At 41.0% G+C, this 18,896-nt stretch overlaps 1 protein-coding gene across 1 annotated transcript in view; it reads right to left on the bottom strand.

Annotated features, from left to right (window-relative positions):
• ACAP2 (ArfGAP with coiled-coil, ankyrin repeat and PH domains 2) overlaps nucleotides 1-12,523 on the bottom strand; it is a 161,088-nt gene extending 148,565 nt beyond the window's left edge. Inside the window, exon 1 of the mRNA XM_052637900.1 lies at nucleotides 12,471-12,523. Within this exon, the coding sequence (XP_052493860.1) occupies nucleotides 12,471-12,523 (53 nt within the window). The remainder of the gene's footprint in view (nucleotides 1-12,470) is intronic.
• Nucleotides 12,524-18,896: the final 6,373 nt, after the last annotated feature.

The raw sequence follows: 18,896 nt of genomic DNA, 5'->3' as shown, positions 1-18,896 counted from the left end.
TTTATCTCCATCTTCTCAAAAAAATCTAATTAAAATGACAGAAGGTGGGGAGTTAATACACAGGACAAAAAATAGCAACAGTAACGGTTAGCAGCACAATTCTAGAAACTGAAAGGCAAATAAAAGAACAGTAACTCAGACCAGAAAAAGCCAAACCCTAAGACATCAAAGTACACTGGTGAAGCCAATTTTCAAGAAAAAGATTCACCACACAGAAGCCCCGAATAGTTAGAGGCATGAAAATGTCATATGTCTCAAAATACAGGGATGGAGTTGGGAGGAGGAGGGAGGGTGAAAACAGAATCAGTTGAAATCTTATATTCATAAGGAGCAACCAGACTCTTCAGATCCCCACTCCACTCCTCCAACTTGAAATGACCACCTCTCTCCCATCCTGAGAAAAAATGGGAGTTGTGTTTTCTGTAAAGGTTTATATATTAAAATCTAAAGTACTAATTAAAACTAAGTTAAAAATTCCCTATGAGAGAGAAACTCCAGTGAGAAGTCCCTACCCCACAAGCCTTCTCCTGCCCCTTCTGTAGCTTGGTGTTACTGTTGTTCAGTCACTAAGGCAAGTCCAGTGCTTTGCAACCCCATGAACTGCAGCACGCCAGGTTTCCCTGTCCTTTACTATCTCCCAGAGTATGCTTAAACTCATGTCCACTGAGTCAGTGATGCCATCCAACCATCTCATCTTCTGTCCCCCCCTTCTCCTCTTGCCCTCCATCTTTTCCAGCATCAGGGTCTTTTCCAGTGAGCCAACTCTTGCATCAGGTGGCCCAAGTATTGGAGCTTCAGCATCAGCCCATCAAATGAATATTCAGGGTTGCTTTCCTTTAGGATGGACTGATTTGACCTCCCTGCTATCCAACAGACTCTCAAGAGTCTTCGCCAGCACCACCGTTCAAAAGCATCAATTCTTCGACATTCAGCTTTCTTTATGGTCCAGCTCTCACATCCATACATGACTACTGGATAAAACATACCTTTGACTATATGGACCTTTGTCAGTAAAGTGATGTCTCTGCTTTTTATATGCTAAGTTTGTCATAGCTACTCTTCCAAGGAGCAAGTGTCTTAATTTCACGGCTGCAGTCACCATCCGCATTGATTTCAGAAGCCAAGAAAATGAAATCTGACACTGTTTCCACATTTTCCCTATCTATTTGCCATAAAGCAACAGGACCAAATGCCACAATCTTCATTTTTTGAATGCTGAGTTTTAAGCCACCTTTTTCACTCTCCTCTTTCAGCTTCATCAAGAGACTCTTTAGTTCCTCTTCACTTTCTGCCACTAAAGTGGTATAATCTGCATATCTAAGGCTGTTGATATTTCTCCAGGCAATCTTGATTCCAGCTTGTGATTCATCCAGCCCAGCATTTCACATAATATATTCCCTGGTGGCTCAGATGGTAAAGCGTCTGCCTACAATGTGGGAGACCTGGGTTCAATCCCTGGGTCGGGAAGATCTCCTGGAGAAGGAAATGGCAACCCACTCCAGTACTCTTGCCTGGAAAATTCCATGGAAGGAAGAGTCTGGTAGGCTACAGTCCATGGGGTCGCAAAGAGTCGGACACAACTGAGAGACTTCACTATCACTATCACTATCTATTCTGCATATAAGTTAAATAATCAGGGTGACAATACACAACCTTGACGTACTCCTTTCCCAATTTTGAACCAGTCCGTTGTTCCATATTCAATTCTAACTGTTGCTCCTGACCTTCACACAGGTTTCTCAGGAGTCAGGTAATGTGGTCTAGTATTCCCATCTCATTAAGAATATTCCTAGCTAGTTTCCTGAAATTCAGCTCTTACATTATCTACCAGGCAGAAGATGGCTCTTTAAGATAAACAAGAAAAGTCCTAAAAATACTGACATTTGAAGTGGTCCCAATGAAAATACTACCCTGTAGTAAAACTCACTAGACAACCCATAACAAAATACAGCATTCTTCCAGTAACTGTTTAAGTGTCTCTTTGATGTAAACAGAGAGCCAAAGATCAACAGAAAGTTTCTAAAAGAAGATCAAAACAAACAACAACAAATCAAAACTTTAGAGGAAGATAATTCAGAGAAAGAAAAATCTGTTCACTATGACTAATTTATTCAGATGTATAAGGAAAGCTCTTGAAAAATGTGTTGTTGTTTAGTAGTAAGTTTGTCTAACTCTTTGTGACCCATGAACTGTAGCCCACCAGGGTCCTGTGTCCATGGGATTTCCTAGGCAAGAATGCTAGAGTAGGTGGCCATTTCCTTCTCCAGGGATCTTCCTGACCCAGGGATCAAACCCACGTCTCCTGATTTGGCAAGAGGATTCTTTACCACTGGGCCACCTGGAAAGCCCCTTGAAGAACAGGTTGATGTGAAAACATATACATACATATATATATATATACTGGAGAAGGAAAGGGCAATCCACTCTAGTACTCTTGCCTAGAAAATTCCATGGCTAGAGGAGCCTGGTGGGCTACAGTCCATGGGGTTGCGAAGAGTCAGACACAACTGAGCAAGTTCACTTTCACTTTCATATATATATATATATATATATACACACACACACACACACACACACATACATACATATATATATACACACACACACAGATACATACATATACATAAATATATTCAGAACAACAAAGAATTTTTGAAAACTAAGATTAGGAAATACTTTGGATGCATCATCCAGAACAAAAAGATAAATAGGAAATGGGAGAAAAAGAATTTATTCAAAATATGAATACAAGAATAAAAGATAAAAAAAGAGGAAAAGAAATTATCAAAGAAATAATATGATTCCTCAGAACTAAAACACATGAGTTTTCAGATTGAGAGGAAGTATCCAAGACAATAAATAAAAAATACCTACCTAAAGGCATATCATTATGAAATTTCAGAATATCATAAGTAAAGAAAAAAATCTTAAAAAACTTAAGAAACAACAACAACAAAAAAAATCAGAAAATAAAAACAGTACCACTTGTCCACAGCAACACAGAAAACCAGAAGACAGTGGTGCAATGCCTTCAAATTCTGAGAGACAATGGTTTCAGTCTACAATCTTACATACATTTTCAGACAGGTAAAGCCTAAAACAAACAAACAAACAAAAATGCACCTTTCTGAGGGAGGGTAGTGGAAATGGCACTCTGCCAAAATAAGCAAATAGGAAAGACAACAACATGAAAATCAAGCAAAGCAAACCCAATACAGGAATGATGGAGGGAATTTCCACATCAAAAATAAAGGTGATCAAGGAAACGAAGACAAGCTGCAGACTGGGGGAAAATTTCCAAACTATGTATCAAATAAAGGACTGTTATTCAAAACATGTGAAGGACTCTTAAAACCCAGTAAGAAAACTAACACATCCGGACGTTCCTGGCACTCCAGGGGATGTGAGTTGGTTCCCTCACTGGGGTACTAAGATCCCACAAGCAGCCGAAAGAAGAAAAAAGAAAACAAACAATTCAATTAAAAAATGGTTCAAAGAGCTTAAAAGACATCTTGACAAAGAAGAAACACAGATGGCAAATAAGCATATGAAAAGAAGCTATACATCATACACAATCCGAGAAATGCAAATTAAAATGAGATACTACTATATACCTATTAGAATGCCCAAACTTCAGAATACAACATCACCAAATGCTGGTGGGAAGGTAGAGAAATAGGAACTCTCAGTCACTGTTCTTGATAAAGTATCCGGCACAGCCACTCTGGAAGGCAGTTTGGAAGTTTCTTGAAATACTAAACATATTCTTACAACAGTTTCAATACAGTCCAGTAATTGTCTCCTCGGTACTTATCCAAATGAGAGGAAAATTTATGTCCACACAAAAACCTTTATATAAATATAATACCAGCTTTATTCATAACTGCCAAAACATGAAAGCAACCAAGATGTCCTCTGATAGGAGAATACATAAGCTGTGGTATAATCCTGACACTGGTCTAGTATTCTGTGGCCTTGTGAACTTAATAGTTCTATTTGATTTGTGTGCATTCCTTAAGATTTTCTACATACAAGATACAGTCAGCCCTCCATATTCTTGGATGCAGAACCCACAGATACAGATGGTTGACTATACTACACCATTTTTTGCAAGGATCTTAAACATCTACAGATTTTTGTATCTGCAGGGGTCCTGGAACCAATTCCCATGGATGTCATGACACAAGTGTATATACTCTAATCTACTTTTTAGTAGAGATGAATTTACTTCTTTTTTCCTTATATTTTTTCCTGTATTCTTCTTTCTCACCTAGCTGCTCTGGCTACATGCTCCACTACACTGCTGAATAGAAGTATGAAGAAGAACCTTTCTCTTGACCTTAGAGAAAAACTTTTTCACCATTAAATAAGATGTTAGTTCACAGTGTTTTAGAGCTGTCCTTTACCTGGCTGAGGAAGCTTTCTATTCCTAATTTATTGAGTATTTTCACCATAAAAATGGGTTTTATTTAGTCAAATACTTTCCCTGCATCTATTAAGGTGATTACATGGTATTTATCCTTTGTTCTATTGTTTATTACATTGACATTTGCACTCCTGCGATAAGTCCCACTTGGTCGCGGTGTAAAAGCCTTTCTATATATTGTTATATTTGGTTTGCTAATATTTTACTGATGATTTTTGTACCTGTATTCATAACAGATATTGGTCTGTAGTTTTCTTATATCTTTGTTTTCTTAACATATCTGTAGCTCTGGTAGCACGGTAATACTGGACTCAGAGAATCAGCTGGGAAGCAACACTTCCTCTTCTACTTCTTGGAAGAGTTTATGAAGGATTGTTGTTAATTCATCTTTAAATATTTGACAGAATTCATCAGTGAAGCCATCTTGGTCTGGGTTTTCCTTTTGAGGAAGTTTTTTAATTACTAATTCAATCTCTTATGCCCACTTAGATTTTCAATTTCTTCTTGAGTCATTTCAGTAGTTTGTGTCGTTCTACAACACAGATAATCACGAAGGTGTGATCACTCACCTAGAGCCAGACATCCTGGAATACGAAGTCAAGTGGGCCTTAGGAAAAAGCATCACTAAGAACAAAGCTAGTGGAGGTGATGGAACACCAACTGAGCTATTTCAAATCCTAAAAGATGATGCTGTGAAAGTGCTGCACTTAATTGCCAGCAAAATTGGAAAACTCAGCAGTAGCCACAGGACTGGAAAAGGTCAGTTTTCATCCCAATCCCAAAGAAAGGCAATGCCAAAAAATGCTCAAAATACCGCACAATTGCACTCATCTCACATGCTAGCAAAGTAATGCTCAAAATTTTCCAAGCCAGGCTTCAACAACATGTGAACTGTGAACTTCCAGATGTTCAAGCTAGTTTTAGAAAAGGTAGAGGAACTAGAGGTCAAGCTGCCAACATCCACCGGATCATCGAAAAAGCAAGAGAGTTCCACAAAAATATCTCTTTCTGCTTTATTGATTATGCCAAAGCTTTAGACTGTGTGGATCACCACAAACTGTGGAAAATTCTTCAAGAGATGGGAATACCAGACCACCTGACCCACCTCCTGAGAAATCTGTATGTAGGTCAGTTAAACTGGACATGGAACAACAGACTGTTTCCAAATTGAGGAAGGAGTACATCAAGGCAGTATATTGTCACCCTGCTTATTTAATTTATATGCAGAATACATCATGAAAATCGCTGGGCTGGATGAGGCACAAGCTGGAAGCAAGATTGCAGGGAGAAATATCAATAACCTTAGACTGCAGATAACACCACCTTTATGGCAGAAAGCAAAGAAGAAGTAAAGAGCCTCTTGATGAAAGTGAAAGAAGAGAGTGAAAAAGTTGGCTTTAAAACTCCACATTCAGAAAACTAAGATCATGGCATCTGGTCCCATCACTTCATGGCAAATAGATGGGGAAAACAATGGAAACAGTGACAGACTTTACTTTGGGGGGCTCCAAAATCACTGCAGATGGTGATTGCAGCCATGAAATTAAAAGACACTTGCTCCTTGGAAGAAAAGTTATAACCAACCTATACAGCTTATTAAAAAGCAGAGACATTACTTTGCCAACAAAGGTCAGTCTAGTCAAAGCTATGGTTTTTCCAATAGTCATGTATGGATGTGAGAGTTGGACTATAAAGAAAGCTGAGCACTGAAGAATTGATGCTTTTGAACTGTGATGTTAGAGAAGACTCTTGAGAGAGTCCCTTGGACCGTAAGGAGATCTAACCAGTTCATCTTAAAGGAAATCAGTCCTGAATGATTTGGAAGGACTGATGCTTGAAGCTGAAACGCCAATACTTTGGCCCCCTGATGCAAACAGGTGACTCATTGGAAAAGACCCTGATGCTGGGGGCAAGACTGAAGGCGGGAGGAGAAGGGGATGACAGAGGATGAGACAGTTGGATGGCATCACCAACTCAATGGACATGAGTTTGAGTAAACTCCAGGAGTTGATGATGGGCAGGGAGGCCTAGCGTGCTGCAGTCCATGGGGTCACAAAGAGTCGGACACGACTGAGTAACTAAACTGAGGAACATATATACACCCATTTTATCTACTTTAAGTAATTTATTATCTGAATAACAGACTTCCTTTGTGGCTCAGCTAGTAAAGAATCCACCTGCAATGCCAAAGACCTGGGTTCGATCCCTGAGTTGGGAAAATGCCCTGGAGAAGGGAAAGGCTACCCACTCTAGTATTCTGGCCTGGAGAATTCCATGGACTGTATTGTCCACGGGGTCGCAAAGAGTCGGACATGACTGAACAACTTTCACTCTCAGTATCTTGGTCTAGCTACAGGCTTGTCAGCTTTGTTGATCCTTACTAATAACCAACTTCTGGTTTCACTGATTTCCTCTATGGTTGTTTTAGTATCAATTTTCATTTATTTCTGCTCTAGTCTTCTTTACTTCCTCCCTTTCCGTGCTCTGAGATTAGTTTGCTCTAGTTTCTTAAGATGAAAGGTTAGATCACTGCTTTGAGATCTTTCTTCTTTTTAATATAGGTGTTTGTCAGGACTGCTTTAGCTGCACCCATGAGTTTGGTATGTTGTGTTTCTGTTTTCATTTGTCTGAAAATACTTTATTTCCTTGTGATTTCTTCTTTGATCCACCAGTTATTTAAGAGTGTGTTACTCGGTTTTTTCAAATTTTGAATTTTTCAGATTTCCTTCTTTTACTTACTTCTAATTTCATTCCATTGTGGCCAAAGAATTTATTTTGCATGATTTCAAACCTTTTAAATTTGTTGAAGCCTGTTTAGTGGCTTAATTTATTTATACAAAATGTTTTCATGTGTAATGGAGAAGAATATGAAGTCTGAAATATTCTATAGACATCTATTAAATCTTTTTTTTGATATATAGTATTGTTCACATCTCATATCTGCCTGTTGACCATTTGCCTAGCTGTTCTACCCATTATTGAAAGTATTATGTCCCTATTATCATTGGATTTTCTATTTCTCCCTTCACTTCCATCATTTTTTGCTTCCTGTATTTTGCTGCTGCTGCTAAGCCACTTCAGTCGTGTCCGACTCTGTGTGACCCCATAGACAGCAGCCCACCAGGCTCCCCCATCCCTGGGATTCTCCAAGCAAGAACACTGGAGTGTGTTGCCATTTCCTTCTCCAATGCATGAAAGCGAAAAGTGAAAGTGAAGTGGCTCAGTTGTGTCCAACCCTTAGCAACCCCATGGACTGCAGCCCACCAGGCTCCTCCATCCACGGGATTTTCCAGGCAAGAGTACCGGCATGAGTCGCCGTTTCCTTCTCTGTCCTGTATTTTGAGGCTCTGCTAAGTGTATATGTTTATATGTCTTCCTGATGGATTGACCCTTTTATCATTATAAAATATCCTTTATCTTTAGTAATTTTTATCATAAAGTCTACTTATATATAGCCACTCCGGCTCTCTTGTGGGTATTGCTTGCATCATTTATCTTTGTCTATCCTTTCACTTTCAACCTATTAATATTTGTATCCTTCAATCTAAGGTAATTCTCTAATAAACAGCATGTAGCTGGATCATTATTGAAATTTTACATAATAAAAAGTTTTAAATATATAAGGCCAAAATACATAGAAAGACATACCATATTCTGATATTAAGGCAGCTATAATATTATAAAGACAAAATATTCAAGAATAGCCATTATATTTTTTGAAAAAACAGTAATAAAGGAAAAGCTGACCCACCAGATATCATAACAAACTATAAAATGTTACAGCTAATATATTAACAGTATTTGCAGAAGAACAGACAATTACTTTGGTAGAAAAGAGTAGAATCCAGAAAAAGACCCATGTTCATATACATGTATGTATATGTACATATGTGTATAATTTTAAAGCAATGGTTAAAGATGGATTATTCAGTAAAAGGTATCTGGACAAGGGCCTCCATTAGGATGAAAATAAAACAGGATTATCCCTCACACTCAGAACTAAATCTAGCTGCATTATATGAAACTAAAAATTGCTATAAATGGAACATATCCTATAATAATGGGAATGGGAACACTTTTCTAGGCAATACATGAAAGCCAGTTTTTAAATATCTGTATAATAAAAGACATCATACACACAATTAACACAAATTTAATTAATGTAACAGAGCCTGTAGCTTGAAAGACAGAGTAAAAGAGTGAATTCACTTCCAAGTCCACCACTTGAAAGTCCACCATTAAGAAAGTCAATTTAACTTCTCAAAATATCCAGTTTGGCATCTTTTTAAACACTTTAAAAACAAAAATTATAATTCCCCACCATAATATTAACATTTTAACATTAAATGAGATGGTAGTTATAAAAGCATACTAGAGTATGAGATCTGGCCATGTTGTAAGAGCTTGTTCTCCCTTATTTCAACTGAAGCTGATACTACATTAAATGAAGAATTAGAAGCTGCAATGAGGAATAGCTGGATTCCTATATTTTGGTCCACAATAAAACTACTTTATAATGCCATTCTTCCATTTCTGAAATAAGAACACATTTTGCTTCATCTCTTGCCCACTATATTTTCCATGTGTAAATTACCAATTATTAAGAGTCTATTTGTTCTAAATATGGAAGGATAAGTAGCATATCAGTCAAGACTGGCACTTGCTTAATAGCAAAATAGAATATGCACATGCATACACACATGTGTGATGTCTTTCAGCCATTAAAACCTTTCACCCTAAAACATCTTTTTAAGATTTTTATCCTAAGTTACTGAACAAGGATTATATCTGAAACAGAATCAAACAAAAAATCCTCAGAATGGTGCAAAATAAACACTGTTAAGGATAAACAATAAATGTTCCATATAAAGATGCAATATTTGTATATTTGGGTAATAAATTAGAGCAAATCTTCCACAATTCAAAGCTTCCCATGTAGCGCAGTCAGTAAAGCAACTGCCTGCAATGCAGGAGACCTGGGTTCAATTCCCGGGTCAGGAAGTTCCCCTGGAGAAGGAAATGGTGATCCACTCCAGTGGACTGCCCAGAGAATCCCATGGACATAGGAACCTGGCAGGCCACAGCTCACTGGACCACAAGAGTCAGACACGACTTAGTGCTATCTTTCTTTCTTTTCTTTCCACAATTCAAAAACCACTAATTAATTTGACTCTTTATTTCAAACAAAATATTCACTTCCTGAGTGAACCATATGTTTATATAAAGAAAAAACACAATTCTTATAAAATTTTTATAAAATTTTAAAGCACACTTACACATACAATTTAGGGCAGGCCCAAACAAGTTCAAAGTTCTTCGACAGTCAAAATGGTTAATTTCCACTTTATTTTTTTGACATACTTTTAAAAAGTATACTTAGATGCATCCACTTTCCTGTAGAATTTAAATGAACAAGATTCTGACCTTTAGAGTGGCTTTTAAAAAACTAAGAGAACCCAAAATTACGCAAAGAAATGTGCCTTCCAATCTAAAAACAAAACAAAATGTTCACAGGAATGTAAAATGTAACCACAGACTTTATTCAAATTACTAAAAACAATGTTGCAACTGCAATATCCTTCTCTCCCTATTTCAACCAGCTTTCCTCCTGTTTTCCTTATCAATTTAACAGGAAAATTAATGTTTAAAGCTTGACCATTGGTGAAAATTTTCTTCAGCATGAGCTGCCATTTACATTGATTCTACAACATTCAAGACAGTTATGTCCACATGCCAGACTTAAATGCCACAAATTCATTTGTGAAGGATAATAAAAATAGGAATTAGTTTTAAAACAGCATAACAGATCAGGACACTACGAGGAATAAATAGTACAGCTGCCTTGCTGTCAAAAAAGCCCAGCCATCACAAATTTTCTGATACAAATATTTCAAAATATCACTCAAAGTATGCAATGCTCTTGAAAGTTTCTCTTATACATAAGCATGTGAATGAAGACCTCTGAAATATTATTTTCAAATGCTATAGAAACCTACACAGTAATGGAGTTATAATTAGGAATATATATGATGAGACTTTTATTTCCCGGCAAATCTGATCTAGTCTCACAAACGTATACAATATATTAGACTTCTGTGAATCTTGGTTTCTCTTCCCAATTTGCAGCCAAGAGTAATTGGAATACTGGAAACAACTCTTGAAAATCCCTAATGTCTTAATTAATACAGAATAGATATTATACTAAAGGTTAACAAACGCTTACTACAATATTCCATACAACTTAATCAGTATCTTTTCCTCTTACTTTACATTCAATTACTTTTATTTCAAAAACAAAGACAGAGCATGGTTTATGACCAAAAGCAGTACCTAGAAGCATTCTCAAATAACTTTTCTCAACTTTTTTTTAAATGAAACTTAAAATGCAAAACAAACTGAGCACAAAGTCACATTCCCTAGACAAAAAAAAAAAAAAAGCTGTGACTACATCATTACTCAGTAATAGCTGGGTCACATTAATAAAAATTCCACCAAAAAATAGAACTTTTTAAGGTACACTTTAAAAATTACTTCCATTGCCACACAGTCCTGAAATCTAACTTGCAAAGCTGTCGTAAACTATCCATTTGTACCTCCTGAGTCTGTCAAATCACGCAAAATATAAACGTTTTAAAAACTAATACCAACAACATTCTTCTCTCCAACCCACCATGTGTACCTTTTTACAAGTAACAGCCCTAAGTTCCAAATAAAATTAACACCAAAAAATAAAAACCAAAGGACATTGTCTTAGAAGTAGGAGTTCATTAAGTTTTACAATACTTTGCTTTTCACTGGGGTAAAAAAAAAAAAAAGTGTGGGGGGCGGGGGCAAATCAAATTAACAGTGATAAAGATGAGAACAGTTCGTTCCAAGGGAGAGGATGCAGGAATTTACAACCCAGGATTGCCCTAAAGATCAGCGGGCATCAATGCTCAGGAGACGCTTTCAAGACATGTCACTGTTCTAACGGAAGTTTTGAAGGCCTTATTTTTAAGGCCTAAGGACAGCCCTATAAATGCAGTGTAAAACACAACCTAGCAAACCTCATTCTTCAAAACAATTCAAGAGTTTTCTAAGATGCTCCTAACCGAAAGAGCCCGGGCTCTGGACACCCTCAGGGTTGCCGGCTCTCCAGGGAGGAAGGCCAGCCCCTGTGCATCGCAGTGCCACCAAGTCAGTTTATGTGACAGATCCACTGGGAGCATCAGACGGTGAACCGGGCCCTCCCGGGCCGACGCTGCTGGAAGAGGAACAGAAATGCAATCTTCGGGGCCCTCCTACTTCCGTTCTCAAAACAGAAATGCACTGTTTCTCCTACTCCTCACCCCTCAGCCCGGTACGCTCGACAGCGGTGCCCCCGTCAAAGAGCTTAGGTGGAAAGAAAAGCCTAAGAGTCTAGGACCACAGTGGATAGAATAAGGCTGGTCAAACACTCCCACCCCCGACTCCCGTACAAATCAACCGCCAGCGCTAGAAGCCCCCCTGGCCGGGAACAAGCCAGCATCAGAAATCGATGTCCCAGTTGGGCCCCCAGTCCTTCTTCCTAGGGGTAGGGGGAGCGGAAAAGCGCGAAGAGGAACTAAGTGAACTGCAGGAGGGTGCCCTGCAAGCGCCCTCAAAGAGGGGCTGGTGTGGGGGTGGAAACGAAGGAGGAGCGGAAGGGAGGGGAAAGGACGAGCGGCCAGAGGAAGGGGAGAGCGCGCGCCCGCAAAGGGCACGAGTCGTCGGGGACGCGGCTGCACCCCAGTTCCTCGAAACGGGTGCGCCCAGCCTCTTGGGCGCTCCGCCCTGGGCAGAGGCCGAGGAAGGGGCAAAAGGAGGCGACGTCCCCCTCCTGGCCCAGCCTCACCCCTCACGAAGGGCTAGTCGGGGCTGTCGAGCCCTCTCCGGGTCGGGAGCCACAGCAACGGCCGCACGCCCCGTCGGAGGGCGCGGACTGCGGGGCCCCCCGAGCGTTCTACCGCCGGCTTTCACGCCCGCACCGCCGGAGGAGCTAGCTCCGGGTGACGCCGGCCCAGAGCCGGGCGGCTGCGCCAGTTACCTGAAACGGGGCGAGTCTTTCAGACACTCCTCGAAATCCACCGTCATCTTCATCCTGCCTCTGCCTCGCCTCGCAGGGGCCACTGGAAGAGCCGAGGGAGCCGCGGGAGCGGCTGAGCTGGGGACGCAGACGGCTACGGCGGGCGCACGGCCCCGACTAGCGCTGCGCGGAGCTGCGGAGGGCGCGTCGTCCACTGGTCATAGCAGCCCCGAAGACCGTGGCGGCAGCGACTGCTAGTCAGGCCCCAGTCCGGCCCCTCTTCCTCCCGCCCCCAGCAGAGCGCCTGCCTCGGGGAAACGGCCCAGGACTGACAGCCTCAGCCAGCCAGCCACAAACCCAGCGGCCAATGGGAGGGGCTTTCGACCGCACCGCCTGCGGGCGCTCGGGCAACGCGCTTGAGCGACGGTAGAGCGAGCCAATAAGCAGCGCGACCGTGGGAGCCGCCTTGCCACAAGCATTCCCGAAGGCCAACCAGGATGCACGAGCGTCGTTAGGCGGGACGCATTGGTTGCTGGGAGGCCTGCAGCGGAGGCTCCTTGGGAAGGAAGTCACGTGGCTGCGTGCCGCGCTTCCCCTAGAGCCCCCCTCCTCCTCTCCTGCTTCTCCAGCCCCGCCCTGTTGAGCTGCCAACGCGGAGGAGCCGCCGCCTGCAGGTCTAAGGAAGAAGAGTTGCTTTTCACGGCAGTTCTGGCAGAAATCTGAAAAGGTTGAAAGAGTCGAGATTACAAAAGGAAGAGATAGGCTTAGCCACCTCTTCCTTTCAGTTTACAGAAACTGAGGCCAGGAAAGGAGCGCGGATAACTTTAATGATAAAGTCCACCTTTCACTTACTGGCTTCATCACTTAACGATTTGAAAGTATCTGCCATGTTTATATTTTCATATAACCAGAGACTGCTTTCTGAAGGAGCTGGCATTCGGGGTGGGCATGGAAAGATCAGAAGGATTTAGACAGGTATGTAAGGCAGGGCTTTCTGTGTAGAGGAACCGCTTTGAAAACCACAGAACACATTCCTCCTTACTGACGCCTTTCTCTCAGTAGCCTTTGCCAGTTTTAAGATGAGAGAGTTCTGAGAATACAGGCTCATTTACTCCAACTTGCAACACCTACCCCCTGATACACGACTTTTCTAGGAGCCGCTGTAAGATATTCATCATCTGATCCTTAAAATAACCCCCAGTCCCATACTTCTGATTCTTAGATTCCATGGATTCATCAGTTCAGTTCAGTCGCTCAGTTGTCTCCAACTCTTTGCCACACCATGGACCGTAGCACGCCAGGCCTTCCTGCCCATCACGAACTCTGGAAGCTTGTTCAAACTCATGTCCATCCACTCAGTGATGCTATCCAACCATCTCATCCTCCATCGTCCCCTTCACCTCCTGCCTTCAGTCTTGCCCAGTATCAGGGTCTTTTCCAATGAGTCAGTTCTTTGCATCAGGTGGCCAAAATATTGAAACTTCAGCTTCTGTCCTTCCAAAGAATATTCAGGACTGATTTCCTTTAGGATTGACTAGTTTGATGTCCTTGCAGTCCAAGGGACTCTCAAGAGTCTTCTCCAACACCACAGTCCAAAAGCATCAGTTCTTCTGCGTTCAGCTTTCTTTATGGTCCAACTCTCACATCCATACATGACTACTGGAAAAACCATAGCTTTGACTAGACGGAACTTTGGCAGCAAAGTAATGTGCCATGGATTCATGGCATGTAAGTAAAAAGTACCATGGCTACACTGTATTTAAGTATATACTTTTAAACCCAACCTAAAAATCCTATCTGTCAAAATGCACAGGGAAGGTGTTAGAACAGCATGGTGATTCTGTAGGTAAGCTGGATTTGCCTTGATAAATGTTTGGTGTCCTCAGGCACTTCAGTTAGTCAAGACAATCTCTTCTAGATTTGTAACCATTATGTCAAATTTAGAGAGTTGGCCATTTCTATAATAATTGTATTCCCGATGCATGGCAACTCATCTGTTCATACAACATGTCAATACTACAACACCAGTGTAACCTTTTGGAAGACACCTTTCTCACTGCAAAATGAAGATAACACCACTGATCTGATAGAGGTGTCTTGAGGCTGTCCAAAGGCATTTAACACAGTGCCACGTTGTAATCATTCAGTAAATGTTGGCTATTATCATAATTGTACCACTTTCATCTTCAGTACCATAATCAGAGGTTGTTCACTTCTCACTTCCACTGCCTAAAGTCTTATATAACCCTTTGACCATGTGTTTAAGTATAGCATGATGGCATTCTGGTTTTCATAACTTAGTTATATCTTGATCTCTTTATCACTTTTAAAAATTAACAGCATACTTTTGAGATGTTTCAAAGAATATATCAGTGTTATATATGTTTATTTGTTTTAAGCTTGGTTTCTTTTTTTAATTACATTGCACATACCTAGAATCTACACAGCTTCTCCTAATAATTAGAAACTATTGACAGTTAAATGTTTGGTGTCCTCAGGCACTTCAGTTAGTCAAGACAATCTCTTCTAGATTTGTAACCATTATGTCAAATTTAGAGAGTTGGCCGTTTCTACAATTGTATTCGTGATGCATGACAACTCATCTGTATGTATAACGTCAATGCTTCAGCACCAATGTAACCTTTTGGAAGACACCTAACGTGACACTTTGAGATTCAAATTAAACTGCATGGCACAGTCAATGCAAATAACTCAACTAAGCTTATTATTAAATGAACATCTTTCTGTGGATAGCTAAATTTGCATATACCCAGTTAGTGATGGTTCCAAATTGGGAAAGGAGTACATCAAGGCTGCATATTGTCACCCTGCTTATTTAACTTAGACGCGGAGTAACATCATGCGAAATGTACAAGCTGGAATCAAGATCACTGGGAGAAATATCAATAACCTCCAATATGCAGCTGACACCACCCTTATGGCCAAAAGCAAAGAAGAACTAAAGAGCCTCTTGATGAAAATGAAAGAGGAGAGTGAAAAAGTTGGCTTAAAACTCAACATTCAGAAAACTGAGATTATGGCATCTGGTCCAGTCCCATAACTTCGTGGCAAATAGATGGGAAAACAATGGAAACAGTGAGAGACTTTTTTTTTTTTTTTTGGCTCCAAAATCACTGCAGATGGTGACTGCAGCCATGAAACTAAAAGATGCTTGCTCCTTGGAAGAAAAGTTATGACCAACCTAGACAGCATATTAAAAAGCAAAGACATTACTTTGCGAACAAAAGTCCATCTAGTCAAAGTTATGGTTTTTCCAGTAGTCATGTATGGATGTGAGAGTTGGACTGTAAAGAAGGCTGAGTGCCAAAGAATTGAGGCTTTTGAACTGTGGTGTTGGAGAAGACTCTTGAGAGTCCCTTGGACTGCAAGGAGATCAAACCAGTCTATTCTAATGGAAATCAGTCCTGAATATTCATTGGAAGGACTGATGCTGAAGCTGAAACTCCAATACTTTGGCACCTGATGTGAAGAACTGACTCACTGGAAAAGACACTGATGCTGGGAAAGATTGAAGGCAGGAGGAGAAGGGGACAACAGAGGATGAGATGGTTGGATGGCATCACTGACTCAATGGACATGAGTTTGAGGAAGCTCCAGGAGTTGGTGATGGACAGGGAAGCCTGGTGTGCTACAGTCCATGGGGTCACAAAGAGTCAGACATGACCGAGTGACTGAACTGAACTGAGTTAGTGATAACACTGTCACAATTCTTCTTGCCCTATAAAGCAAGCATTTTGGGGTGTCAATTGTAAGATATGTCTTAAATCAAGAAATATTAAAAGTGAGATAGGGTATAAACACTGAATCCTAGAACAGAAGAAATACAGTATTATTTCTCTTATAATGGAAACCAAGGCCCCAAGATATAAAAATAACTTGCCAGTTGACTCAGGCCCCATGATGCCCAGCAACTGCAAACTGCCCACTCTCCCTTTAAAATGCAGCCTTTGCAGCTGTGACTCTGTCTGCCTGTGAAGCCCTTCCTTTTCATCTCCTCTTTAAAGTGCAGCTCATATGGCACCTCTTTCAGGAAGCCTTCTCTGTTTGCCAAAATACAGACCACTCTTTTTAACACACAGTGAAAGTCAGTTTCCAGGCCCAGTTAGAGGATATAAATGATCAAAACTTAAATTTCTTTCAATTTTCTTCTCCGTGGCCTTCCCAGTTCCCTCCTCCAAACCCCCTGGAATCCTGAATACCCGGGGCCCTTCCCAGAATGCTTCTGATTTCGTCTGAGAATACTTTTGACTCAAGCAGAGATTGTTCAGTCCTCCTTCTCTGATCCTTCTGGACCAGAATACATAATCACCAAGAGTCTAACTCTTGACAGGAACTTATAATAATTTATATTCCACCTTCATGTACGAATTTCTTCTCCTTTGAGGCTAATATCATCTAACTAAACCACTCTTACTTTCTTCATTGCTGTTGCCCACCAATTTCCTAGTAACTCCCTCCATTAGCCTGGCTAATTGCATTGCAAATTATTTCAAGAAAACGGAGTTATGATGAAGGTAACCATGAGCAGCTATTGAAACTGGGAAGCCCAGAAACCCAGGCATCTCTGAGCACTGGTTCCCCTCTCCTTAGCAGCTCTATCCTCTCTCTTTCTCGCCTACTCCCCAACGCCCACCAGTTTCCTCTTTGTTCTCTTAGAGATTCTGTTCGCCTGTGAACCTGGCTTGCATATAAGCCCTTATTGCTACTTGTTCCTTCAACAAGTTGGCTGTCAGATGGCTATAGGGGCCAACAGATAATGTAAATGAATGAAGCTGACCAGGTGTAAGCATATGGAGTGGGGGAGGCCACGGTGAAGGGGAAAGCATGTGCCCTGTGTTCTATGTAGCTTCAGTTTTTGCCATTTTGAGATTTTCACATTTTACAAGAGAAACCAAAGAGTCAGATTTCAATGTAAAACATTCCAATCATCAAACACAGGCAACACGTTCAAAATATTAGAAAACATTTCACAAGTCCTAAAAATGTTTCAGGATCACTGTACAACATCTGCTAAATATTTCTTGACAATTCTTGATGTATCCTTTCAACCTATGCTCCTGGAGCTTATCATTTTAATCTGTTTTCCAATTCCCAGATCCCAGGAGAAAATCCGATGAACCCAGTTCATCTTTTCATGACAGGTCACACAGGTCCCTAGCAAGCTGATAGAAAGGCAGGATAACTCAACTTAATCACTTGTACAGGAATGGGGTCAGGATGGGGGATGTGGTAGAGCTGACTACTAGACAAGGCAGTTTCCCTAAAAGAATGTGTCAATGGCTGGGTGTCATAAAATACAGCTAATTAACGCTCATCTACGACTTTGGCCTCTGACTCACAGTCTTCCACCCCACCTCCTGCCCTCAGCTAAGGTGATTTCAACATTCGCTCATTCCTTCTTCATTCAGTAATATCCATTGAGTGTACTCTGGCCAAACCCTGTGGTAGGCACTGAGGTTTACAGGTGAAATAAACAAGTGTCTCCTGTCTAGAGCTGTCAGACCAGAGTAGGGAACATGTGATAAGTTGTAGGCCAGGAGCATGCACAAGGGGTTACTCAACTCTGATGGTCATTTCTCCTGGGGAAGAAAATAAGGTTTCTCATACCTTATCAGTAGGTCTGAGATTGTATCACTGTATTCAGTAGTTCAAGACTTGAAAACTACATTCTGAAGAGTTTCATCTGTCTTTGTACCATTTATCTGCTGCCATATCTCTGGCACACTGATGCAATGACTCTTCCCAAACTTTGCCACTCAAGCTGTGGCCCACCCCTCCATGATCTGTAGATAATTTTGCCTTCAAGTTAAACAGGAATCATTACGTAGGATTACCCTTTCCAGCACTGCCCCACATACTCATCTGCATTCCCATCTTGCTTACTTCTTACCCACCTGTCTCAGAGGAAAGTGTATCTCTTCTTTGTGCTCTGAACCTCCTCACCCTTCCCAGTCTCCTCTGAGAAAGCTTTCTCTGTATCCTCACCCTTTCTCTCCACTGACCTTTCTTTTCTCTTTGAAGAAAAGAGAAAGAAATAGAAGCATATATCCTCTGCATCCAAAAAGATCAGTTTTCTTGTAGGAGAAACTATTTGAGTAAGGCAAAAATAAAGAGCTCATGATAAAATGGGATGATTTCACCTGGAATGGGGATGGCAGGCTTTCCATGGACCTTGGGAAGTCATTGCAATCAGGCCCTGTAAAGCCTGGATGCTCCCTCCCTAAATAAGATACACATAGCAGTGCCCAGCACTGTCTGATTCATCCAGGCTATATAACAGAATTCCCTTTAGACCTGTTCTGTTTGTTTAATGCAGACATGTGGGCCCTATTTACTACGTCAGATTTTCCAGAGGTGAGCTGGGGCTTAAGTCCCCCAGATGATTCTGATGTACAACCTTCATAATTGAAACTCAATAAATGTCAC

Source organism: Budorcas taxicolor, chromosome 1 (genome assembly GCF_023091745.1).
Source record: "Budorcas taxicolor isolate Tak-1 chromosome 1, Takin1.1, whole genome shotgun sequence".
Lineage (NCBI taxonomy): Eukaryota > Metazoa > Chordata > Mammalia > Artiodactyla > Bovidae > Budorcas > Budorcas taxicolor.
The sequence above is the reverse complement of the archived record's forward strand: the minus strand, read 5'-3'. Positions and strand labels throughout refer to the sequence as shown.